Source organism: Macaca fascicularis, chromosome 12, assembly GCF_037993035.2.
Source record: "Macaca fascicularis isolate 582-1 chromosome 12, T2T-MFA8v1.1".
NCBI lineage: Eukaryota > Metazoa > Chordata > Mammalia > Primates > Cercopithecidae > Macaca > Macaca fascicularis.
In genome coordinates this window covers 78,656,622-78,683,763 of record NC_088386.1, presented here as the reverse complement: position 1 = coordinate 78,683,763, position 27,142 = coordinate 78,656,622, and the positions used below count along the sequence as shown (strand labels likewise).

Genomic DNA, 27,142 nt, shown 5'->3' with positions numbered 1-27,142 from the left:
ACACTTCAGGGCACCGCCCACCCACGTGTACCGCGGTCAGTTCCTTCCAGGGAGGCTTCCGGGGAACCGGGGAATCCAGCAACTAGCAGCGCGTCTCGGGTATCAGAAGGAGGTTAAGGTATGGGCCAGTCTGGCGTAGCTGGCGTGTGGGGGCACAAACACAGCTCAGTCACCGTCCGACGGCCTTTCCTTCACCCTCCCAGGCCCACAGCTTCCCGGCGCCACCTCTGTAGCAGTATGGAGGCGATGCGTTGAGTAGGGGACTGACTAGGAACTTGGGGGCACCCAATGGTTCCCTCTCCGCGACTGAAACCAGCAGACGAGAGCCTGACGACTGCCCTTCAGTCTTGCCCGCCTCCAGGCCCAAAGCAGGGATGGCAGTGCCAACAAGGAAAAGCAGTATTTCACTCACCTAACGCGGGCCCCTGAGGTTCCACGGCAAAGGCTGCCATTGCGTCGGCAACTACACTTAAAACCAGGACCTTACCAATTTTCAAAAATGGCGGAAACGCTCCCTACGGGTGAGGGCGTGCTAGCTCTTGGGGTTGCGTAACTTCCGGACCTGCGCTGTGCTTAAGTTGTGGGCGCCGGAGCCATTTTGGAATAGGGCAAAGTTTTTGCGCTAAGAATTTCCGGAAAAAGGGTTTTTCCACCGGGAAGGTGGCGAACCAGCGTGTGGTTCTGGGAATGCTTTTCGTCCCTCTGTGAGCTTCCTGATTTGTTGGCACTTGAGTTACATAGAAGCACAGATTATTTTACTCACGGTTTCATAATTAGCGTGAGTTGACCCAGTGCCCTATCACCTGTCAGCTTTTCCGAGTAACACCTGGGAAAGTCAGCTTGATGAAAACAATTGGTGCCTCTTTCCAATGTAAATTTCTGGACTTAGTGCATGACGCTTTTTTCTCAAAATATGTTTTCTACTATCTGTATGCCATTTCTTTTAAATTTTGTGTTATGTAGACAATTTTACGTTAAAGCATAACTCATACGATGTTTTGTTGCATATTAATACATACAAAAATATAGCTAACGAACGCATAAGTACACATGTAGATAATGGAGGATAATTATACGCACCCACGAACCCTCCACACCGCGGAATCTTTCGTGCTCCTGCCTGTGCCATCCCTGCCATCCATCTCCCCTCACTTTGCTGCTTTTCTTTAGGGCATAGTCATACGTAGATCACATATACATATTCTGCATATGTGTGTGTAAAAATATGTTGTTTAGTTTTGCTCAGTTACTAACTTTATACAATAATGTGCTACATATGTATAACTGGGGTGTTCTCAGCTCCATACCATGAGGATTATTTCCAAAATATCCACCCATGCTCAGCTATTTCTTCTACGACTTCCAAAATCTCAAATCCAGTAAGAATTTTGTCTTTGGAATGAGGCAGTAACAATTCCAGAATTAAATGGTAGGTTCCCAGAAATCAAATTTTAAAACCACTCACAGATCAAATTGACTTTTTGAAAATGGGTGTGTGAATTGAATTATGTCCCCCAAAAATTTATGTTCATGTCCTAACCCTCATACTTATGAATATGACCTTATTTGGAAATTGGGTCTTTGCAGATGTAATAAAGTTCAGATAAAGTCATATTGGAGTACCACAGGCTCGGTAACCTAAATCAGCACAAATGTATCTCTTATAATTCTGGAGGCCAGAAATCCAAAATGAGTATTATGGGGCTAAAATCAATAAGAAGGACTATTTTCTTCTGGAGGCTCCAGGGGAGAATCTATTACCTTGCTTTTTCAAGCTTCTAGAAGCTACTTATATTTCCTAGCTTTTGTCACCTTCCTGCCTTTTCAAAGCCAAAGATGAAGCATCTTTGGTCTGTCTGACACTGCTTTGTTCAGCTTCTGCCATCACATAGCCTTGTGATTACATTTAGGACTCACCCAGGTGATCCAGGATAATCTTACTATTTCAATATCCAGTAGAGGTGATTAAGTTAATAATCACATCTTCAAAATATCTTTTGCCATATAAGGTAACATTCACAGGTTCTAAAGCTTAGTGTATGGATATCTTTGGGGACTAGTTAGCCCACTACACGGAGCAATCCACTTTTTAAAATTAAGCTACCAAGAAAAGTTCATCAATGAAGAAATTTCTACACACATTGAGGCTAGATGTGGTGGCTCACACCTGCAATCCCAGCACTTTGGGAGGCTGAGGGGTGGATCGCTTGAGCCCAGGAGTTTGAGACATAGTAAGAACCCACTTCGCTACAAAATAAAAAATAAATTTTTAAAAAAGAAATTTCTATAAAAATTATGATCTAGCCAAGCAAAAGAACACTATACACCGGCTAAAATAAATTAGATGGATTTGATATGAGTGTAAATATTAACCTAGAAAGATCTCTGTGATAGATACAATGAAAAAAAGTAATTTGAAAACATAAATATATATGCATACATATGTGGCACCATTTTATTTTTATTTAATAACAGGTTTATTTAGGAACAGATACAGAGAAAGAGAGAGAGAGAGAAAGAAAAGAGTGATGCTTCTTTAAATAAAGGAAGATGTTGAAAAAGATTTGCACTGGCCAGGCTCTGTGGCTCACACCTGTAATCCTAGCACTTTGGGAGGCCAAGACGGGCAGATCACAAGATCAGGAGTTCAAGACCAGCCTGGCCAACATGGTGAAACCCCATCTCTACTAAAAATACAAAAATTAGCCAGGCATGGTGATGCGTGCCTGTAATCCCAGCTGCTTGGGAGGCTGAAGCAGGAGAATCGCTTGAACCCAGGAGGTGGAGGTTGCAGTGAGCCAAGACCGTGCCACTGTACTCCAGCATGGCGACAGAGCAAGACTCTGTCTCAGAAAAAGAAAAAGATTTGCACCAAACTATTAACAGTAGAAATAAAGTAGTAAAAGGTTTGTAAATTGGAGGAATGGCCTTTAACTTATTTTATACAATTTTTGTGGTTGATTACAGGTGTTACTGCTATTTTGTTTATTTGTTTATTTATTTATTTATTGAGATGTAGTCTTGCTCTGTCACCAGGCTGTAGTGCAGTGTTGCAATCTCAGCTCACTGCAACCTCCACCTCCTGGGTTCAAGCGATTCCCCTGCCTCAGCCTCCGGAGTAGCTGGGACTACAGGCGCCTGCCACCACACCCGACTAATTTTTTTTTTTTTTTTTTTTTTTTTTTTTGGTAGAGACAGGGTTTCACCATGTTGTCCAGGATGGTCTCGATCTCCTGACCTCATGATCCACTCGCCTCACTCTCCCAAAGAGCTGGGATTACAGGCATGAGCCACTGTACCCGGCCCTATTTTCTTTATTTTTTTTATTAAAAACTTTTTTCCATTAATAAATTTATTTTCCTTTCTTTACCTGCATTTCAATATTTTACCCTTTCGATGGGCTCTTTTCCTTACCAAGCTATAAAGAAGCCCAATATTGAAACCCTCCCTAGGCCTTGCTCTTCCACCTACCTACCATGTGCTAATTTCTCTCTCATTTCATTTTTTCATGATCTCAAAAGAAATGTCTATAGATTTTAGTAAATTATCTGTTTCCCTATCTTTACTATTTTGATTTTTAATTAATTACAGATTGGCTCCTGTGTAATGCTCTTCTGAAATAAAACTACTGACCCCAACTATTTTTTTTTTTCTAATTGGCAAATTAGACCTGCCTCCTTGACATCTGCAGTATCCAACAGCTTTGACAATCTTTTCCTAAGTACAAGTGTTTTCTTTATTTTTGGTGATGCTACACTTCCTATTTCTCATAACTTTACTCCTTTTCTTGTTTTTCAATAATTGATCCCATTTTTTTCTAACCTGGGAATATTATTGTTGTTCAAGCCTTTGCTCTCTCCTTTCTTTTTCAACTCTTAGTGGTCTTCCTTGGAATCCTTATCATTGTCACCCTGTTCAAATAATTGTTAATAATCTATGCCCAACATCTCTAAAGTCAAATGCCACTTTTCCAGATGCTTGCTGGACAACCTACCATACATCAAACCTCAAAAGCAAGCTCATCTTTTGTCCCTTTTTCTGTTCATCTCTTAGAAACTCAAAATTAAATTTATAGTGTGTTAGCGGAATTTAGAGTCAGACGGACCTCAATTCAGAGCCCAACTCTCTCACTAAAACCTATATACTTGGATTTGTATTTGATTTCTAGATTTTATTGTTTGTAAAATAGAAACAATACCTGCTTTGAAAGGTGGTTATTCTTAGTACAGTGCCTGCTCCACTTCGGTTTTTATGACATTCACTTTCTCTACCATCAAACATTCAGATATTCTTTCTGCCTCTTCAATTTCTATACAATTGCAGTCAACTCTTCACATCTCCCTGCCTTCAGTTTCTCCCACCTAACACACCAGTAGCCAAAACTTTCTTTTTGTTGTTGTTGTTTTTTGAGATGGAGTCTCATTCTGCCATCCAGGCTGGAGTGCAGTGAAGCGATCTCAGGTTATTGCAACATCTGCCTCCTATGTTCAAGCAATTCTCCTGCCTCAGGCTCCTGAGTAGCTGAGATTACAGGTGCACACCACCATGCCAGGCTAATTTTTGTATTTTTAATAGAGATAGGGTTTTGCCATGTTGGCGAGGCTGGTCTCAAACTCCTGACCTCAAGTGATCCTCCAGCTTTGGCCTCCCAAAGTGTTGGAATTACAGGCATGAGCCACTGCACCTGGCCCAAAGTTTTTTCTTCATACACATTACCCAGCTGTCTGAAAACACTCACTGAGTTCCTATTTTCTACAGAAGCCTCCTTTTCTTCAGCCTCCACAAGGCTCAGGTGTGCAGCACATGTCATCTAGTAACATCCTTTATTATACCATATACATTGTCACCTGGACAGCAAAGGAGGAAAAAATCAAAATATCTCATGGTGGGAGGGTAGAAGCATCTCTTTGAGAGACTTCCATAGGAACCCCTAAAGGCAATACACATTGTTACCCTACTTTCACCTTGGGATAACTGAGAACCTTGGTTTCAAAAGTAAAATCCCAGGGTGTGGTGGCATGTACCTTGTAGTCCCAGCTACTCAGGAGGCTGAGGCGGGAGGATCACTTGAGCCCAGGAGTTCCATGCTGCAGTGAGCCATGATCCTGCTACTGAACTCCAGCCTAGGCCACAGAGCAGGACCCTGTTCCCTGGCCCCCCCAAAAAAGAAAATTTCCTTCACCTCCTCATCCTAAAATTTGCTCCAATCAATTATCTCGTTATTCCCTGTTGGAAACCCTCATTCTCTTGTGAACAGCTCCTCACATTGTATGTCTTGCTCACATCAACCTTCAGACTAGCATCCCTTAGCTTTCCACCCCAATTTGCAAAGTCTTGTGTTTCTTTCAAGTAGCAGCTCGAGTCTCTTTCTGTCATGAAACCTGCCCCAACCATGCCAACTCTGAATCATCTTCTCTCTTCACCTCACTTTGCTGTAAGATACTTGTAAGTTTTCTTTTCAGCCCCACTAGATGGATTTTCTTGAGGCCAGGGACCATAACTTTTCCTATTTTGTATTTCCATTACTTTTCAATTAAATGTATCTTGAAAAATGAATGGTTACAGTATGTAGCTATTTAGGCATAAACAGAGCAAGAGAAGGTGACCCCTACCCCAACCGGGAATGTCAAGCGGTTGTTAAACTGTCTCTCTGAAATAATTGGTTGCAGCCAGTGCCAGGAAAAGGCAGTTTCCCAACAGATAGAAACACCTAAAACTGGTGATCAGCAGCTTCCGGATAAGATCTAAGGAGATGGGAGAGTGGGCTCAGGCATGCATATTAAGAGGCAAAATCGAGGAGTTTAACTGGTACATGACCTCCTAAGGACATTCAGCTGGTAAGGGAAGAACACCTCTGGTGAGCATGCGTACAACTCCAGTAAACACACTGCGCACGCTCACCTCCAAAGTGCTAACAGGCCTCCCTCTCCAAGGAAAGAATCAAGGGAAAAGGGACGCAAGATGCCGGAAGTATGCCAACATGTAAAACCCTACATCCAAGGTCAAATGGGGCACTTGTCCTCTAAGATGGCCACTTGGCCCTCTTCCAAGTGTACTTTACTTTCTTTTCATTCCTCCTCTAAAGTTTTTCAATAAACCTTCACTCCCACTCTAAAATTTGCCTTGATCTCTTCGTCTACCTTACACCCCTTAGTCGGATTCTTTCCTGAGGACACAAGAATTGTTGTTGCAGACCCGTATTAGTCGGATTCTTTCCTGAGGACACAAGAATTGTTGTTGCAGACCCGTATGGATTTGCCGCTGATAACATATTCTGATGCTGTGTAACTCGGATTCCCACCACCGATAACAAAATGATTAAACGTTAATTACAAGCTGTAAATAAACATTAAACAAAGGATAATTATCTGACATAACTTATTTAATGCAATTTTGCATGTTTGCCAATTTTAAAAATCGTAACTGCACATTAATTATATTAGTGCTTATTATAAAATAAAGACCTATTTATAGTTCTAATTACTCTCTTTTGTGTAAAATGAGATCTTCAAAGTGTGGATTACCTTGAATGAGAAACATTTGTACATTTTTTTATTTCTTGTTAAACTGAAATTTTACAAATATTGCAGGTTCACTATATTCCTCTGTACATGAATATTATCTTGATTACAATACTTGTTTCTCTACCTTCTATTCTGAACATATTATATAAACTGTCAAATGGAACCTGTTTCCTATTTCTGTTCTGAATTCCTCCCTCCCAGGGCATCAGATTTCATCAAAGTGCTATTTTTGTAGACCATTGATTATCAAACTTAGGTGGGGAGCCCTTTCTTCAACAAAGGATGGTGCAGATGCTTAATAAATACAACTGCCCAGTTGGGAGGGGAGGAACAGATAGAGTACAAGGGTTCTTGCCCCCTAAACTGCCAACTATCACAACTCCAAGTGACTCTTGAAACTCTTGGTTTGGAGTACCTAGGGCTACAGAGAGCTCAACCTGAAAATTTGCTCTGGGCTGTATTTCAACTTTCTTCTAAACTCAAATTTTGAAAAAGTCAGAAATATGTAAAATCTCACATTAAAAAATTTTTTCGGCCGGGCGCGGTGGCTCAAGCCTGTAATCCCAGCACTTTGGGAGGCCGAGACGGGCGGATCACGAGGTCAGGAGATCGAGACTATCCTGGATAACCCGGTGAAACCCCGTCTTTACTAAAAAATACAAAAAACTAGCCGGGCGAGGCGGCGGGCGCCTGTAGTCCCAGCTACTCGGGAGGCTGAGGCAGGAGAATGGCGTAAACCCGGGAGGCAGAGCTTGCAGTAAGCTGAGATCCGGCCACTGCACTCCCGCCTGGGCGACAAACTGAGACTCCGTCTCAAAAAAAAAAAAAAAAAAAAAAAAAAAAATTTTCAATAAGTTTAATATATTCACACCCAAACTGCTTGTGTATCTATCATATACTGAATATTCATCAACCTACTTATAAATGTCTAACTATGCAGTGTTTGTATATAAATATAAAATCAACTTCTTAATCTTAAAAGCCCACTCTCAGTCTATTCTATAAAACAAAAACAAATACTTTTTTAAATGAAGGGAAGAAAAAAGATTTCCACCTTTAGTAAGACTTCAGAAAAAAGATGGAGTTTGTCATCTTCAGAAAGAGCAAGGGGAGAGAACATCTTATCACTCATGCTGTCACCATCTCAGCCTTCAGCACCTGGTGTAGCATGGGCTACCATTCACTTAGTGATGTCATATAAAGCACACAGAGGAACCATGACTTCATGGGTACCAAGGACAAGTGATCTCCAAAGGCCCTTTGTGATGTTTACGATGTAGAGATCTGGCTGGGCATGGTGACTCATGCCTGTGATCCCAGCACTTTGGGAGGCTGAAGCAGGAGGATTGCTTGAGCTCAGGAGTTTAAACTCAATCTGGGCCACATAGTGAGAACTCATCTTCAAACAAATCACCTTTAAAAGAATCAGACATCATCTTTTAAAAAATACAAATTTGGCCGGGCACAGTGGCTCATGCCTGTAATCCCAGAAATTTGGGAGGCCGAAGTGGGTGGATCACCTGAGGTCAGGAGTTTGAGACCAGCCCAGACAACATGAAAGTCCGTTTCTACTAAAAAAGTACAAAAACTAGCTGGGTGCGGTGGTGGGCGCCTGTAATCCCAGCTACTCGGGAGGCTGAGGCAAGAGAATCGCTTGAATCCAGCAGGTGGAGGTTGCAGTGAGCCAAGATCACGCAATTGTACTCCAGTCTGGGCAACAAGAGCGAAACTCTGTCTCAAAAAAAAAAAGTACAAATTCGCTCGTTGTTATTTGCGTTATCTGACCTCTATAAACAATCATGACCAAAGTCACGTCTTTATAAAGTTAAAAATAAAATGTTACATGTGAAAATATATGAAGTTTTTATGATCATTTTATTATAATAAACAACTGGCAGACAAGAAGTAGCTAAACTTCAAAAGAAACATCAGTGTACTTCATTCAACTGTTGTCGTTAAATCAATTAAATGATTCCTTTCACCTGTAGGAAGTGAAAAACTAAAACTTACATAACTTTCAGGTGTAATTTTATTTCCTGCTCTTCTATTTGAACTATCAGGTAGTTTGATCAGATGTTTAAAAGTAGAAATTTATAGCAGGCAAAATTGACAACTTTGAATAAAAAATGCTATAGATTTTAGGAAGAGCTATGTCTGGGATTTGCCTTGAAATAATTTGCTAGGGTAGGGAGGGCAGAAAGAGAGGAGGGATGATGGCTAGGGGTACTTATTAAACCAGAAAAGCCATGAGCCTAAATTCTAGAGTGTTCAAAAGTCATTCATTCTGTCTCAGCTTATGTGAAAAATGAGAAGGAAAAAAAAAAAGAAAAACACTGGGCATGGTGGCCCCAGCCTATAATCTTAGCCACTCAGAAGGCTGAGGCAAGAGGATCACTTCAGGCCAGGAGTTTGAGATCAGCCAGGGCAACTTAGGGCGACCCAAGAAATAAAAATTAAAAATTTTGCCAGGCATGGTGATGCATGCCTGTAGTCCCAGCTACTTGGGAGGCTAAGGTAGGAGGATAGCTTGAGCCCAGGAAGTTTGAGGCTGCAGTGAGCTATGATCACAGCACTGCACTCCATCCTGGGTGATTGAGTGAGACCCTATCTCTACAAAAAACAAAAAAAGGAAAACATGAATCTTTCCTTGCTTGATAATGCCGTTGTTTAGAGAATCAGCATGTTGTTGAGTACAGGTGCAAATCTTGACTTTAAATACTTAATAGTTATGTGACATGAACATCTCTAAGACTCAGTTTTAAAAATCCGAATAGTGTGAATAATTTTACCCACCTCATGTAATACATTGACTTATTTAACCAGTGACATATATATAATATATTCAACAACTGAATTTTAGCCTAATGGCCTTATCTGTCATCAGCATATGACATAGCCTTTGATAAACTAATTTGGCTTCTTCCCCCATTAATCTGCCAAACAAGTCTTTCCAAAGTCACCAAAGACCATCTAATATGTTTTGGATCTGTGTCCCCACCCAAATCTTATACTGAAATGTAATCCATGGTATTGGAGGTGGGGTCTGATGGGAAGTGATTGGATCGTGGGGATGGATTTCTCATGAATGGTTTAGCATTATCCCTCCTGGCACTGTCTTTGAGATAGTGAGTTCTCACGAGATATGGTTGTTTAAAAGTGTGTGGCATGTCCTGCCTCACTCTCTGGTTCCTGCTTTCACCATGTGAAGCACCTGTTCCTGTTCTGCCTTCCACTATGAGTAAAAAGCTTCCTGGGGCCTTCCCAGAAGCAAATACCACTATACTTCCTATACAGCCTGCAGAACTATGAGCCAATTAAACATCTTTTCTTATAAATTACCCAGTCTTCAGTATTTGTTTATAGCAAAGCAAGAACAGACTAATACAACCACCATGAGGCTAAATTCAATACATTTTCCGTTCTAACCTTTTGTAACTTCTCAGTATGAGTTCTTGAACACTCTCTTTGAAGCCTTCAGTTTCTCTGGCAATGTACTCTTGGGTTCCTGCTTACCCCTCTAATCATATGACCGTGTCTTTTCTTGACTCATCCTCCTCTACCTAGCCACTAAAAATTGTTCTCATAGCCAGGTGCAGTGACTCACACCTATAATTCTAACACTTTGGGAGGCTAAGGCAGGAAGATCGCTTGAACCCAGGAGTTTGAGACCAGCCTGGGCAACATAGCAAGACCCTGTCTCTATAAAAATAGGAATAATAATAATAAAATTGTCCCCCAAGGCTTTATCTTATGATCTGGTCTTGCCCTACACTCTTTCCTTATATGTTGTCATCCATGCACATTGCCTATAATGTCTCTCAATTCATACCGCCAGCCCAGATCATTCTGTGTGGTACAAATTTATGTACCCAATTACCTATTTGACATATCTGTTTGACTTGGATATCTCAAAGGTACTTCAAAATCAAATTTAAAAAGCCAAACCCATGGTCTTTTGTGTAAAACTTGAATGTTTATCTCAGGGAATGGCACTACCACCATCAAGACCATGGATGGTCTTGAAAACCTCTTTCCAACACCAATCCAATGCCAAGTCCTGTGAACTCTACCTCCTAAATACCATTTTAATGCATCCATTTTTTTTTCAATTTTTACTGCTTTAGCAAAATCCCGGTTTCCTCACTTGAGACCTGGACCCTAGTTTCCTTAATGAACTTGCTTTCCCTCCCTAATCCACTCTCCATAGTGCAGTCAGACTGATCTTTTCAAAGTAATATTCTGCACAAGTTTCTCTCCTGCTTAAAACTTCTCCATTTTGCTGGGTGCAGTGAGTCACACCTCTAATCCTAACACTTTGGGAGGCTCAGATGGGATTGCTACAGGTAGTCCCAGCTGCTTGGGTGGCTAAGGCAGGAGAGCCCGGGAAGTTGAGGCTGCAGTGAGTCCTGAGCATGCCACTGCACTCCAGCCTGGGCGACAGAGCGAGATCTTATCTCATAACTTCTCAGTTTCTTTCACTGTTTAAAAGGCCAAAATCCTAGGGCTGCCTACAATCCCCTGCTTGATTTAGCCTAACAGTCCAGCCTCATCTGACACCACCTTATTGCTTCTGGTTCACTGCTTCAGCCATTCAGCCCTCTTTCCATCACTCCAATGTGTCATGCTCCTTCCCAACCCTGGGTCTTAACGTATTCTCTTCCCTCAGTTCTGGAAGACCTGCAACAACCCACTCTCCCTCACTTAGTCAACGCCTATCTTTTATAACTGATGGTAAATGTCACTCAAAAGTCAGGAAAGCCTTCCCTCATAACTAGATGAGGTTACTGTTTGAGTTACACACTTCTGTACTTTAAAAAATAATCCGTATCTCCCCTCCCAACTAGATTATAAGCTCCATGAAGTCAAGGAATTGGGTTTTTTTCATTAAGCCTTTTAAAAACTTTAAAAATTTTTGAGATATTTATAGATTCACTAGCAGTTGTAAAAACTAATGCAGAGAAATCTCATGTGCACTTTACCCAGTTTCTCCTAATGTACATCTTGCACAACTAAAGTATAATGTCATAACCAGGATATTGAACAGTGATACATCAAGTTAAAGGACATTATTATTATCATGTGGCCCTTTCATAACCCCACCAACTTCCCTCTCCTGCCACGATTTCCTTAATTCCTGACAATCACTATTCTGTTCTCCATTTCTATAATTTTGTCATGTCAAGAATGTTATAGTAGTGGAAAATTACAGTATTGGGGATTGACTTTTTTACTCAGCATAATTCTTTGTAGATTCATCTGGCTTGATGCGCATATCATTAGTTTGTTCCTCTTTATGACTGAGTGGTATTTCATGGCATGGATGCATCACACTTTAGACAGCCATTCACCCATTGAAGAACATCTGCGTTGTTTCCAGTTCTGCCTGTAACAAATAAAGTGTCTATAAACATTCATGTAAAAGTTTTTGTATTAATATACATAATCATTTCTCTGGGGAAAATGCCCAGGTGTATAGTTGCTGAGTCACACAGTAGTTGTGTATTTAGCTTTTTCAAAAACTGCCAAAATCTTTTCTAGAGTAGCTGTACCCTTTTACATTTCCACCAATAACATATAAGTGATTCTATTTCTCTATTTCCTTGCCAACATTTGGTGGGTCATTATCTCTTAGCCATTCTGGTGGGTATGTAGTGATATCTCATTGTGGTTTTAACTTGCACTTTCCTGGTAGCTATGATGTTGAACATTTTATTATGTGTTTATTTGTCATCTGTGTATCCTCTTCAGTAAAGTGTCTCTTGATACATTTTGTCCATTTCCTAATTGGGTTGATTTTTTTTCTGACTGTTGAACTTTGAGAAATGTTTAAATATATTCTAGATGCTAATCTTTTGTCAAATACATGGTTCGCAAATATATTCTTCCATTTTTCATCTTCTTAACAAGGTCTTTCAAATAGCAAAGTTTTTAATTTTGATGAGATCCAATTTATAAATTTTTGCTTTTGTGGATCACAAGTTTGGTGTCAAGTCTAAGGACATTTTGACTAGCCCTGGAGCCCAATGATTTTCTTTGATTTTCTCCTAAAAGTTTTTTAGTTTTCCATTTAAGTCTATGCTCCATTTTTGAGTTAATTTTTGTTGAAGATATGAGATTACATAGAATTTCTTTCTTTTTTCTTTTTTTTTGCCTATGGAAATACAGATGTCCAATTGCTCCAGCATCATTTGTTAAAAAGGCTATCTTTCCTTCATCAAATTGCTTTCGCACCTTAGTCAAAGATCACTTGAGCATATTTATGTGGGTCTACTTCTGGATTTTTTTGTTCTGTTCCATTGATCTAAGTGTCTATCTCTCTGCCAATACTACATAGTCTTGATTACTGTAGCTATGTAACCAGTCTTGAAATCGGATTACTTTATTCTTCTTTTTCAAAATTGTTGTAGCTATTTTTGTTTCTTGCCTTTCTGTATACATTTCAGAATAATCTTGTCTATATCTGTAAAAAGTCTTGCTGAGGTTTTCATAGGAATTTGATTAAACCTGTGTATCAATTTGGGGTCAACTGATATCTTTACTATGCTTAATTTTTTAATACATTAACAATTTTCTACATTTATTTAGATCTCTTTTTATTTCTTCATTAGCATGCTATAGCTTTTGGCATATAAGTCCTGTACATGTTGTATTAAATTTACACCTAAATATTTCTTCACTTTAAAAACTTTTTTTTGAGATGGAGTCTCACTCTGGCTGGAGTACAATGGCACAATCTTGGCTCACTGCAACCTCCGCTTCCCAGGTTCAAGCGATTCTCCTGCCTCAGCCATCCAAGTAGCTGGGATTACAGGCACCTACCACCATTCCTGGTTAATTTTTGTATTTTTAGTAGAAATGGGGTTTCACCATGTTGTCCAGGCTGGTCTCGAACTCCTGATCTCAGGTAATCTGCCTGCCTTGGCCTCCAAAAGTGCTGAGATTGCAGGCCTGAGCCACTGCGCTCGGCCTCTTCACTTTTTTTTTTTTTTTTGAGTGAATGTAAATCGTATTGTATTTTTAATCTCAGTGATCGTGTTTGTTGCTAGCATGTGGAAGTACAATTGTATTCAGTTTTTTTGTAAATTCTTTTGAATTTTTTATGTAAACAACCATGCAGTCTGCAAAAGGAACTCTTTTATTTCTTCCTATCTGATCTGTTGCCTTTTATTTCCTGGTTTTGATTTATTACACTGGCTAGGAGTTGCAGCAATATGTTGAAGAAGAGCGGTGAAAACACACATCCTTGCTTTGTTCCTGATCTTAGGAGAAAAGCATTTAGTCTTTCACCATTAAATATAATATTATATATAAGGTTTACTTTATTTTTTTTTTTTACTTCTATTTGTTTATTTTTTGAGACAGAGAATCACTCTGTTGCCCATGCTGGAGTGCAGTGGCGCAGTCTCGGCTCACTGCAACCTCCATTTCCTGGATTCAAGCGATTCTCCTGCCTCAGCCTCCCAAGTAGCTGGTATTACAGGCACCCACCACCACGCCTGGCTAATTTTTTGTATTTTTAGTAGAGACGGGGTTTCACCATTGTTGGCCAGGCTGTTCTCAAACTCCTGACCTCATGATCCACCTGCCTTGGCCTCCCAAATTGCTGGGATTACAGGCGTGAGCCACCGTGCCCGGCTATTTTATTTTATTTTTTGAGACAGAATCCTGCTCTGTTACCCAGGTTGGAGTACAGTGGTGTGATCTTGGCTCACTGAAACCTCCAACTTCCGGGTTCAAGAGATTCTCCTGCCTCAGCCTCCCGAGTAGCTGGAACTACATGTGCATGCCACCTTGCCTGGCTAATTTTTGTATTTTCGGTAGAGACGTGGTTTCACCATTTTGGCCAGGCTGGTCTCAAACTCCTGACCTTAGGTGATCCGCCTGTCTCTACCTCCCAAAGTGCTGGGATTGTAGGCGTGAGCCACCATCCTCAGCTATAGAGGTTTCTTGTAAATGCTTTTTATCAAGTTGAGATAGTTTCCTCTCCAATTTTTCTGAGAGTGATGAATTGGTATTGAAGCTTGTCAAATGTTTTTTTGGTATTAATTTACATGATTATGTGATTTTTCTTATTTTCCCTGTTAATATGATTGATTATACTGATTGATTTTCAATAGTTGAGACAACCTTGCGTCTCTGACATAATCCACTTGGTCATGGCACGTCATTCTTTTTACAAATAGCTGAGTTGTCTCCTACAGGAAGGAAGAGCTGAATTCTTTTTTCTAATATTCTGTTAAGGACTTCTGCATCTATATTCAAGAGTGATATTGGCTGTATTCTTTCTTTGCCTGTTTTGGGTATCAGGCTAACTTCATAAAACAAAATGGAAATTGTTTCCTCCTCTTCTGTTTTCTGTAAGGGATTGAGTAGATTGGGTGTTGTGCTAGGTTCTACACTATATATACATAACTGGTCACACTATACTACTGTTATTTTAACTATTTCAAACAAAATATGGAAACTTTTATGCCTCTTTATCCTTCCCCATTTGCAATATAATTGTTTTAGATATTTCCTCTACATACAGTTAAAAACACATCAGACTGTTATTATTATGGTTTAAACCTCAAACTTAATGCAGTAACTCAAGATGACATGGAAAGCTTATTTTATTTAGTCATATTTTGTTTGCCAAGTTATTCTTGTTCCAAGATTTTTTTTTCCTTTATCATTTTGTCTCTGTTTAGAGAACTTCTTTTAAGCTATTATTTTAGAATAGGTGTGCCAGCCACAGCTTTTCTTCATTTTCCTCATATAATAATGTCCTGAGGACAGGCACAGTAGCTCATAACTGTAATCCCACCACCTTGGGAGGCTGAGGCGGGCTGATCACTTGAGTCCAGGAGTTCGAGACTGGACTGGGTAACATGGTGAAACCCTGTCTCAACAACAACAACAAAATACAAAAAATTAGCTGGATGTGGTGGCACATACCTGTTGTCCCAGATACTAGGAGGCTGAGGCAGGAGGATTGCTTGAACCTGGGAGGCAGAGGTTGCAGCAAACTGAGATCATGCCACTGCACTCCAGTCTGGGCAACAGAAATCCTATCCGAAAAAAAAAAAAAAAGCAAGAATGTCTTGATCGATTTCCCCTTAATTCCTGAAGAATATTTTGGCTGGTTGTAGGATAAACATTTGAAAAATATGATGCCACTTCCCTTTGGCCTCCATGTCTTCTGATGAGAAATCCACTGTCATTCAAATTGTTTTATACAGACAGGGCCAGGCGCAGTGCTCATGCCTGTAATCCCAGCACTTTGGGAGGCTGAGGAGGGTGGATCACCTGAGGTCAGGAGTTCAAGACTAGCCTGGCCAACATGGTGAAACCCCATCTCTACTGAAAATACAAAATTAGCTAGGCGTAATGGCACATGCCTGTAATCCCAGCTACTCAGGAGGCTGAGGCAGGGGAATCACTTGAACCCAGGAGGCAGAGGTTGCAGTGAGCCAAGATCACGCCATTGCACTCCAGCCTGGGCAACAAAAGCAAAACTCCGTCTCAAAAAAAAATTGTTTTATATAGACAGAATAGATAAGGTGTCATTTTCTTTGCTCCCTTCATGAATTTTTTTTGTCTTTCAGATGTTCGAGTGTCCTGATGTGCATTCGTTTTGGATGGGTGGTTATCCAATTGGGGTCTGTTCTGCTTCTTTAATCTATCAATTTATTTCTCCGGCCAAATTTGTGGAGTTTTCAACCATTATTTCTTCAAGCACTTATTCATCCCTGACCTTTCACCCTGCTTTCCAGGACTCCACTGACAGGAGTATTCAACCTTTGGTTATAGTCCTACAAGTCTCTAAGCCTCTGTTCATTTTTTCAGTCTACTTCACTCTGTTCAGGTTGGATTGTTTCTATTGTTCTATCTTCCAGTTCATTGGGACTTTTTTCTGTCACCTCCATTCTGCTGTTAAGTCCATCTTTGGAGATTTTTATTTTGGTTACTTTATTTTTCAAGTCTAAAATTTTCATAGGGTTTTTTCTTATATTTTCTATTTTTTTATGAGGCTTTCCTTTTTTTATTTGTTTCACACATTCATAATTGCTCATTAAAACATTTTTGTAATGACTGCTTTAAAATCTTTGTCATATGCTTAATGGTAACTAAATATTATCATCAAAATCATTAATTAGTTTTTGATAACCTTCAGAACTGAATCTCAAAATGTTGCCCATTACATAGATTTTTCTTATCACAAACAGCCATGCAAATTGTACCCTCTGCCTGCTAACATCACTGAAACATGCTGTAACCCTGTTCCTTATCAATGGCTTCTACTATCACCTGTACTTCTGGCTTAACTCCTAAACCTGTCTCTTATCCAACAGTTTCCCTATAGCTTCTATGTCTCCTATTTTTACATATAGTCTACAATTATATTGAACTGTTTCCAAAAAAATACGTACTTACAAACATGAAAACTCTTTTTAGGCCCAAGATGATCTGTTCTAGGCATTTAACAGTATTTGTATATGCAATACTAAGCATCATTCAATGATATTTTAAAAACACAATATTTATCAAGAGCATTTGTTAAGAACATTAGCTTCATGCCTATGTTGTTTTACATTATATTCGTTTCTATAAATTAAAAGAGAAATAAAAACTCTAACACTAATACAAAGAAATGTTTATTTTTGTTTGAAATACCTGGATATTCATTAACTAATGTATTATAGAGTACAATTTAACATTGTATTATTTAAAATAAAGATAATTCAAGACACTAGCTGCGGACTAGTACACCCTGGACTATATAGTCTGGGGAAGGACTCGTACACCCTGTGCTATGGACTAAGGGAGGATTAACATATCATGTGCTGAGAACACACATTTTAAAAGCAGAGATTAAACTGAAGTTTCTAGAAAGTCTTTAATGACTAAAAGGTTTGTTCTGACCAATTCATCTGAGAAAGTAATAAAATTACTATGGCAGTTTACAGTTTTAAATGGCATATTTTCATGCCATCCAAGTTTAGAGCCGTTAATTAGGGTAGACGATATTAAGTCAACTGGTAAGAAAAGATAACAACTTGACTCCTAATTTGCTCCAAGTTTCTCTGACCAAAGTTTTGCACCAAGTAGGTCAATCATTAATTGGTCCAAGTTGAGAATAACCTCAGTGAGATCAAGAGTCTGCAGTGTCAACTGGGCGCAGCAGCTCAGACCTATAATCCCAGCGCTTTGGGAGGCCGAGGTGGGTGGATCACCTGAGGTCAGGAGTTCAAGACCAGCCTGGCCAACATGGTGAAACCCCATCTCTACTAAATATACAAAAAATTACCTGGGTGTGATGGCGGGCACCTGTAATCCCAATTACTTGGGAGGCTAAGACAGGAGAATCACTTGAACCTGGGAAGCAGAGGTTGCAGTGAGCTGAGATCGCATCATTGCACTCCAGCCTGGGTGACAAGAGTGAAACTCCATCTCAAAAAAAAGAAAAAAAACAAAAGAGTCTGCAGTATCAAAGAGCCAAATACTTGTAGCATTGGGTCAGCTTGTGGTGGTGGACAAGGTATAGCTGTTCTTATTTGCTGAAAGAGAAAAGACCACAGAATTGAATACCAGTGATTTCCCATTTTCTTAACTCTACTGAAAAGGTAATTTACTTTTTTTTAAGGAAAGCTTTTATGAATACTTCATTTTTCTATAATTAATGAGACTTGTAGTATATATTATTGCTTATTGAAAGAGAGTCTTTGTTATTATAAGAATATAGCTTATGTTGTGAGAAAATATCATTCCTGGGCTACCCATGATATAGAAATCTACTTCAACTTTAAAAAAAAAAAAAATGATTGCCTACAATTAAGCCACATTATCTCATTTAATCTTTAAAACTACTGTATGAAATATGTTTAAAAGTTAATTTGCCCAAGTAAGCAGTGAAGTCAAAATTTGAATTGACAATCTGACTTCAGACCTTAGACCCTTATTTCAGAAAATATTGCATTTCCTTTTATAAAAGCTGTATATGAACAAATCTCTTGTGGTAAGACATTAACTGTTTTGATTTACTCCTTACAGTCATAAAGCTGCATTAGCAATAATTATAACTACAGTTGACCCTTGAACAACATGGGATTGAACTGTGTGGGTCCACTTACATGCAGATTTTCTTCCACTTCTGCCACCCTGAGGCAGCAAGTCAGCTCCTCTGCTCCCTCCTTCTCCTCAGCCTACTCTCCAGAAAGATGATGCCCAAGAAGACCTTTATGATGATCCACTTCCACTTAATTAATGGTAAGTATATTTTCTCTTCCTTATGATTTTCTTCATTTGTTTTTGTCTTGTTTTTGCATTTTTGTTTGTTTTGAGGCAGGGTCTCACTCTGTCACCCAGGTTGGAGTGTAGTGGCATGATCATAGCTCACTGTACCCTCAACTTCCTGGGCTGTAGTGATCCATCCACCTCATCCTCCCAAGTATCTGGAACCACAGGCATTTGCCACTATGCCTGGATAATTTTTTTTATTTTTAGTAGAGATGAGGCTTCACCATTTTGCCCAGGTTGGTCTCAAACTCCTGAGCTCAAGTAATCTTCCCACCTCAGGCTCCCAAACTGCTAGGATTACAGGCATGGGCCACCATGCCCAGCCTATGATTTTCTTAATAACATTTTTTCTCTATCTTACTTTATTGTAAGAATATGGAATACATATAACATACAAAATATATGTGTAATTTTTGTGTGTACCTGGCGGTATATACCTATAGTCCCAGCTTCTTGGAAGGCTGAGACAGGAGGACAGCTTGAGCCCTGGAGTTTTAGTCTAGCCTGGGCAACATAGCAAGACCCCATGCCCTGGAAGAAAAAAGTTATACATGGATTTCCTACTGTGGAGGGAAGGGTTGGCTCCTGCAATACCCACCTTGTTCAAGGGACAACTCTATTATTAAGTAAATTCGCACATTTAATAGAAGAACTGAATTGTGGAAAGAGGAGAATGAAACTTTAGAGAATGGAAGCAATTAAACAGACTTTCTATCCTACCAGAATGATATTCAAGTAGAATAATACTCAAGTGGAAAGAGCAAAGGCAAGTTGCATTATTGGTGTTCTTTACTTCTAACTTTGAAGGATTTATCACTGTGTAGATAACAAGCATCAACAAAATCAGATTTATATGCAGTATTCTTATATTAAACACCATTTGTATTGATAGTTAGATTCTCAATAAATATTTCTACAGTATTAATTGCTATAGCAAGATGGTGAAACAGAACTCTCCAGCAATCATCCCCGCTACAGAAACACCAAATTGAACAACTATCTACACAAGAAAGCACTTTATAAAAAACAGAAAACAGGTGTTCTATCAAAGTACCTAGTTTTAACATCATATCAGGGAAAGAGGGACTGGAAAGGGTACGAAAGACTTGAATTGCGGATACCACTTCTCCCCCATCCCTTGGCAGTGACTGTGTCACCTCTAGAGAGAATCTATGTGCTTGGGAAAGAGAGAGCACAATGACTGTGGAACTTTGCATTGGAACTCAGTGCTGCTCTGTTACAGCAGAAAGCAACATAAGGCAGGATTCAGTTAGCGCCCACCAAGAGACACTTCCCATCTGGCTAGGGCTGGTCTGCCCAGTGGTCAGAATCTGAGTTTCAGCTAGCCCCACCACCATGGGCTAAAGTGCTAGGGGGTCCTAAATAAACTTGAAAGACAGTCTAGGGCATAAGGACTATGATTCCAGGGCAAGTCCTGGTGCTGTGCTGGGCTTGGAGCCAGTAGACTTAGGGTGGTGCTACCTAGTGAGACACCAGCTGGGGCTGTCAAGAGAGTACTTGCATCACCCATCCTTTAACCCTAAGCAGTGCAGATCATAGCTTCAAGAGATTCCTTCCTTCAGGACCTAGCTCCTAGACATTTCTAGACACACTCTGGGTCAGAAGGGAACCAACTTCCTTGAAAGGAAGAGCCCAGTCGTAGAAGGATTTATCACCTGCTGACTAACAAGCCCTTGGTCCTTGAATAAACATCAGTGGTACTCAGCCAGTAATCACCATGGGACTTGGGTAAAATCCAGGGCCATGCTGGCTTCAGGAATGACACAGCACATTCCCAGCTGTGGTGGCCATGGAGACAGACTCCTTCTGCTTAAGGAAAGAAGAGGAAAGCATAAAGGGGACTGTGTCTTGCAGCTTGGGTACCAGCATGGCCACAGTTGGGCAGAGTGCAAAGTGAACTCCTAAGGTTCCTGATTCCAGGCCTTGGCTCCTGGATAGCATTTCTGGGCCCACCCTGGGCCACAGGAGAGCACACTGCCCTAAAGGGAGAGACTCAGGCCTGGCAGCATTCACCACAAGCTGACTGAAGAGCCCCTGGGCTTTGAGTGAACATTGGCAGTAGCCAGGCGGTACTCACTGTGGGCCTGGAGCAGTGGTGGCCATGAGGAGTGACTATTTCTGCATGAGCAAAGGAGAGGTAATAGTAGGAAGGTGATGATATGGTTTGGCTTTTTGTCACCACCCAAATCTCATCTTGAATTGTAATGCCATAATCCCCATGTGTCGCATGAAGGACCCAGTGGGAGGTAATTGAATAATAGGGGCAGTTTTCCGCCATACTGTTCTCATAATAGTGAGTGAGTTCTAGTGAGATCTGATGGTTTTATAAGGGGCTTCCCCCTTCGCTTGGCATTCATTCACTTCTCTCCTACCGCCATGTGAAGAGGTGCTTTCCACTATGATTTTAAGTTTTCTGAGACTTTGCCAGCCATGCAGAACTGTGAGTCAATTAAACCTCTTTTCTTTAAAAAATTACCCAGTCTTGGGCAGTTCTTTATGGCAGCGTGAGAACAGACTAATACAGAAGAACTGTGTCCCGTGGGTTGGCTGCCAGCTCAGCCACAGTAGAAACACCCTTAAAGACACTCATAGACTGAAAGTAGAGGAATGGAAAGATATTCCATGCAAATCAAAACCAAAAAAGAGCACGAGTAGTGGCTATATTTATATCCGACAAAATAGATTCCAAGACAAAATATATAAAAAGAGACAAAGTTACCATGTAATGATAAAGGAGTCAATTCAACAAGAGGATATTACAATCGTAAGTGTATATGTACCCAACACTGGAGCACCCAGATATATGAAACAATTATTACTAGAGGTAAAGAGGGAGATAAATCCCAATACAATAATAGCTGGAGACTTCAACACCTCACTTTCAGCTTTGGGCAGATAATCCAGACAGAAAATCAACAAAGAAACATTGGATTTAATCTGCACTGTAGACCAAATGGACCTAATAGGTATTTACAGGACATTTTAGCCAACAGCTGTAGAATCACATTCTTGTCCTCAGTACTTAGATCATTCTCAAGGATAAACCATATGTTAGGCCACAAAACAAGTTTTTAAAAATTCAGAAAAACATTGAAATCACATCAAGTATTTTTTCTGACTAGGAATGCTATAAAACTGGAAATCAACGGCAAGAGGAACTTTGGAAACTACATGAACACCTGGAAGTTAAATAATATGCTCCTGAATGACCAGTGAGCCAATGAATAAATTAAGAAGATAATTTAAAATTTTCTAGAAATAAAAGAAAATGGAAACACAACTTACTAAAACCTATGGGATACAGTGAAAGCAGTACTAAGAGGAAAGTTTATAGCAATCAGCACCTACAACAAAAAAATAGAAAAACTTCAAATAAAAAACCTAACCATGCATCTGTAAAAACTAGAAGAGCAAGAGCAAACCAAACAAAAAATTAGTAGAAGAAAATAAATACTAAATATTTGAGCAGAAATAAATGAAATGGAAATGGAAAAAATACAAAAGATCGATAAAATAAAAAGTTGTTCTTTGAAAAGATAAACAAAATTGACAGACTTTTAGTCAGACTAACATTCTGGGTCAGAGTTCCCTTCTAACGTAGAGTGTTTCTAGAATAAGAGAGAGAAGACTAAATAAACAAAATCACAGATAGAGGAGACATTACAACTGATACCCCAGATATTCAAAGGATCATTAGAGACTACTATGAGCAACTGTATGCCAATAATTGCAAAACCTAGAAAAAATGAAAAACATCCTAGAAACATACAACCTACTGAGACTAAACCATAAAAAAATCCAAAACCGGAATAGACCAATAACAAGGAATGAGATCAAAGCCATAATAAAAAGTCTGCCAGCAAAGAAAAGTCCAGGACCCAGTGGCTTTTCTCCTGAATTTTATAAAACATTTAAAGCAGGACTAAAATCAATCCTACTCACACTATTTTGAAAAACAGAGGAGGAAGCAATATTACCAAATGTATTCTATGAGGTTAGTATTACCCTGATACCAAAATCACACAAAGACTCACTAGAAAAAAGCTGAAAGCATTCCCTTTGAAAACCGGCACAAGACAAGGATGCCTTCTCAACACTCCTATTAAACACAGTATTGGAAGTTCTGGCCAGGGAAACCAGGGAAGGAAATAAAGGATATTCAAATAGGAAGAGAGGTAGACAAATTGTCTCTGTTTGCAGATGACATGAGGGTATAGTTAGAAAACCCCATCATCTCAGCCCAAAACCTCCTTAAGCTGATAAGCAACTTCAACAAAGGCTCAGGATACAAAATCAATGTGCAAAAATCACAAGCATTCCTATACACCAATAACAGACAAACAGAGAGCCAAATCATGAGTGAACTCCCATTCACAATTGCTACAAATAAAATAAAATAAAATAAAATGGAAATACCTAGGAATACAACTCACAAGGGATGTGAAGGACCTCTTTAAGGAGAACTACAAACCACTGCTCAAGGAAATAAGAGAGGACACAAACAAATGGAAAAATAGTCCATGCTCATGGATAAGAAGAATCAATATTGTGAAAATGGCCATACTGCCCAAAGTAATTTGCAGATTCAATGCTATTCCCAACAAGCTACCACTGACTTTCTTCACAGAATTAGAAAAAAACTAATTTAAATTTCATATGGAAAAAAAACAAAGCTCATATAGCCAAGACAATTCTAAGCAAAAAGAACAAAGTGTAGGCATCACATTACCTGACTTCAAACTATATACTACAAGGCTACAGTAACCAAAACAGCATGGTACTAGTACCAAAACAGATATATAGACCAATGGAACAGAACAGAGGCCTCAGAAATAATGCCACACATCTACAACCATCTGATCTTAGACAAAGCTGACAAAAACAAGCAACGAGGAAAGGATTCCCTATTTAATAAATGGTGCTGGGAAAACTGGCTAGCCATATGCAGAAAACTGAAACTGGACCCCTTCCTCACACCTTATATAAAAATTAACTCAAGATGGATTAAAGACTTAAGCTTAAGACCTAAAACCATAAAAACCCTAGAAGAAAATCTAGGCAATACCATTCAGGGAATGGGCATGGGCAAAGACTTCATTACTAAAACACCAAAAGTAATTACAACAAAAGCCAAAATTGACCAATGGGATCTAATTAAACTAAAGAGCTTCTGCACAGCAAAAGAAACTATCATGAGAGAGAATAGGCAACCTACAGAATGGGAGAAAATTTTTGCAATCCAGCCATCTGACGAAGGGCTAATATACAGAATCTACAAGGAACTTCAACAAAAATATACAAAAAAAAAAAAAAAAAAACCAAAAAAAAAAACCTCATCAAAAAGTGGGTGAAGGATATGAACAGACACTTCTCAAAAGAAGACATTTATGTGGCCAACAAACATATGAAAAAAACGCTCGTCATCACTGGTCTTTAGAGAAACGCAAATCAAAAGCACAATGAGATACCATTTCACGCCAGTTAGAATGGTGATCGTTAAAAAGTCAGGAAACAACAGATGCTGGAGAGGATGTGGAGAAATCGGTATGATTTTACACTGTTGGTGGGATTGTAAATTAGTTCAACTATTGTGGAAGACAGTGGGGCAATTCCTCAAGGATCTAGAACCAGAAATACCATTTGACCCAGTAGTTCCAGTACTGGGTATATACACAAAGGATTATAAATCATTCTACTATAAAGACACATGCACACATATCATTATTGCCACACTCTTTACAACAGAAAAGACTTGGAACCAACCCAAATGCCCATCAATGATAGATTGGATAAAGAAAATGGCATATATACACCATGGAATACTATGCAGCCATAAAAAAGAATGAGTTCATGTCCTTTGCAGGGACATGGAAGAAGCTAGAAACCATCATTCTCAGCAAACTAACACAGAAACAGAAAACCAAACAACAAATGTTCTCACTCATAAGAAGGAGTTGAACAATGAGAACATATGGACACAGGGAGGGGAATATCACACACTGGGGCCTGTCGAGGGGTGGGAGGTAAGGGGAGGGATAGCATTAGGAGATATACCTAACGCATGTGGAGCTTAAAACCTAGATGACAGGTTGAAGGGTGCAGCAAACCACCCTGGCACATGTGTACCTATTTAACAAACCCCCAAGTTCTGCACATGTATCCCAGAACTAAAAGTATAATAATAATAAAAAGGACACATGAAAAAAGAAAACTATTGACCCATATCCCTGATGAACATTGATATATACCCAAAAGAAAGGAGATTAGTATATCAAAGAGATATTTGCATTCCCATGTTTATTGTGACACTATTCACAACAGCCAAGATTTGGAAGCAATCTAAGTGTCCATCAATAGATGAATGGATAAATAACATGTAGTACATATACATAATGGAGTAGTATTCAACCATAAAAAAGAATGAGATCTCGTCCTTTGGAAAAACATGTATAGAACTGGAGAACATTATGTTAAGTCAAATAAGGCTGGCACAGAAAGACAAACTTCACATGTTCTCCCTCCTTTGTGGGAGCTAAAAATTAAAACAATTGAATACAGGGAGATAGACAGCAGAATGATGGTTACCAGAAGCTGGAAAGAATATTGGGGACATGAAGGGGAGAAGTGTGATGGTTAATGGGTATTAAAATATAGCTACATTTAATAAGATCTAGTATTTGATAGCATAACAGGGTGACTACAGTCAACAATAATTTATTGTACATCTTAAAATAACTATTGCTGAAATATTTGTAACACAAAGAAATTATAAATGCTTGAGATAATGGATACCCCATTTACCCTGATGTGATTATTATTTATTTATTTATTTATTTTTAAGACAGAGTCTCACTCTGTTGCCCAGGCTGGAGTCCAGTGGTGCAATCTTGGCTCACAGCAACCTCCGCCTCCCGGATTCAAGTGATTCTTCTGCCTCAGCCTTCTGAGTCGCTAGGAGTACAGACACCCACCACGACGGCTGGCTAATTTTTGTATTTTGAGTAGAGATGGAGTTTTACCATCTTGGTCAGGCTGGTCTCTAAACCTAACCTCAAGCGATCTACCCTTGGCCTCCCAGAGTGCTGGGATTACAGGCGTGAACCACTACGCCTGACCGCCTGACATGATTATTATGTATTGTATGTTTGTATCAAAGTATCTCATGTATTCCATAAATATATATGCCTACTATGTACCCATAAAAATTAAAAAGAAAATAATTGGTTATAAATTATAGGCTGAATCAGTCTGGATCCAATCTGGAGAGATAAATCACACAATAGTTTGATCAGAGAGAGTTTAATATAATGATTTATTAACTGTAATGGGACTGAAGTAATGAGGGATTGTCTAAAAACAAAGAAGTAAAAAGAATTCTAAATATAGGAATAGCAGCTATAAAAAGCAGCCACTCACTCCTAGGGCTAAGATAAAACATTCAAGGAAGAAAGGGGTAGAGCCTGACCAGTAAATGAAAAATAAATTAGCCGGGCGCGGTGGCTCACGCCTGTAATCCCAGCACTTTGGGAGGCCGAGGCGGGCGGATCACGAGGTCAGGAGATCGAGACCATCCTGGCTAACACGGTGAAACCCCGTCTCTACTAAAAATGCAAAAAATTAGCTGGGCGAGGCGGCGGGCGCCTGTAGTCCCAGCTACTCGGGAGGCTGAGACAGGAGAATGGCGTGAACCCGGGAGGCGGAGCTTGCAGTGAGCCGAGTTCGCGCCATTGCACTCCAGCCTGGGCGACTAAGCGAGACTCTGTCTCAAAAAAAAAAAAAAGAAAAAAAAGAAAAATAAATTAAAGATAATAATAAAGGGAGAGGGACTGCATGTCGAAATACCAGTCTTATTATTTAAGATTGTCCCCATCCCTAACACTTGGACAGAGTGAAGTCATGAGTCACTGGATTGCTGAGTTGTTGACCAACAGAACTTACTGAAACTGTACCTTCTAAGATGCCAAGTGTTGAAAATGGCTGTCTTGTGCATATAGTCTTTTTACCCCTGGCTGCCACATAATGGGCCTTGGGCCTGGAATACTTCCTAATGGAGAGAGAGTCTTCCTAGCCTGTACTGGGTTTATCGCCTTGCATGGGATTACATTTCCCTATTTTAGATACAATATGTACTCATTTGTTCTGCTTAAGCACATTTATCACTGGCCCTCAGGCATGTCCCCAGATTTCTATATTTCACATCCCATTGGGGAGACGGTCAGGGTCTTTCTACTGCAGCAGAAAGTGAGGTGTATGCAGTTACACAACCCGTGTTGACTTAGAATGAATCCACTCTTCCTTTCCTCTTGCTGTAAATAAAC

At 39.6% G+C, this 27,142-nt stretch overlaps 1 protein-coding gene and 1 long non-coding RNA gene across 2 annotated transcripts in view; one reads left to right on the top strand and one right to left on the bottom strand.

Annotated features, from left to right (window-relative positions):
• NUP35 (nucleoporin 35) overlaps positions 1-517 on the bottom strand; it is a 36,275-nt gene extending 35,758 nt beyond the window's left edge. Inside the window, exon 1 of the mRNA XM_005573661.4 lies at positions 413-517. Coding sequence (XP_005573718.2) covers positions 413-452 — 40 coding nt within the window. The 5' untranslated portion in view covers positions 453-517. The remainder of the gene's footprint in view (positions 1-412) is intronic.
• On the top strand, positions 39-26,198 carry LOC135966568 (uncharacterized). Its single transcript, XR_010579961.1, has 4 exons — positions 39-118; positions 16,112-16,165; positions 18,558-18,773; positions 25,666-26,198. It is a non-coding gene; the product is annotated as an uncharacterized lncRNA (long non-coding RNA).
• The last annotated feature ends 944 nt before the right edge of the window (positions 26,199-27,142 follow it).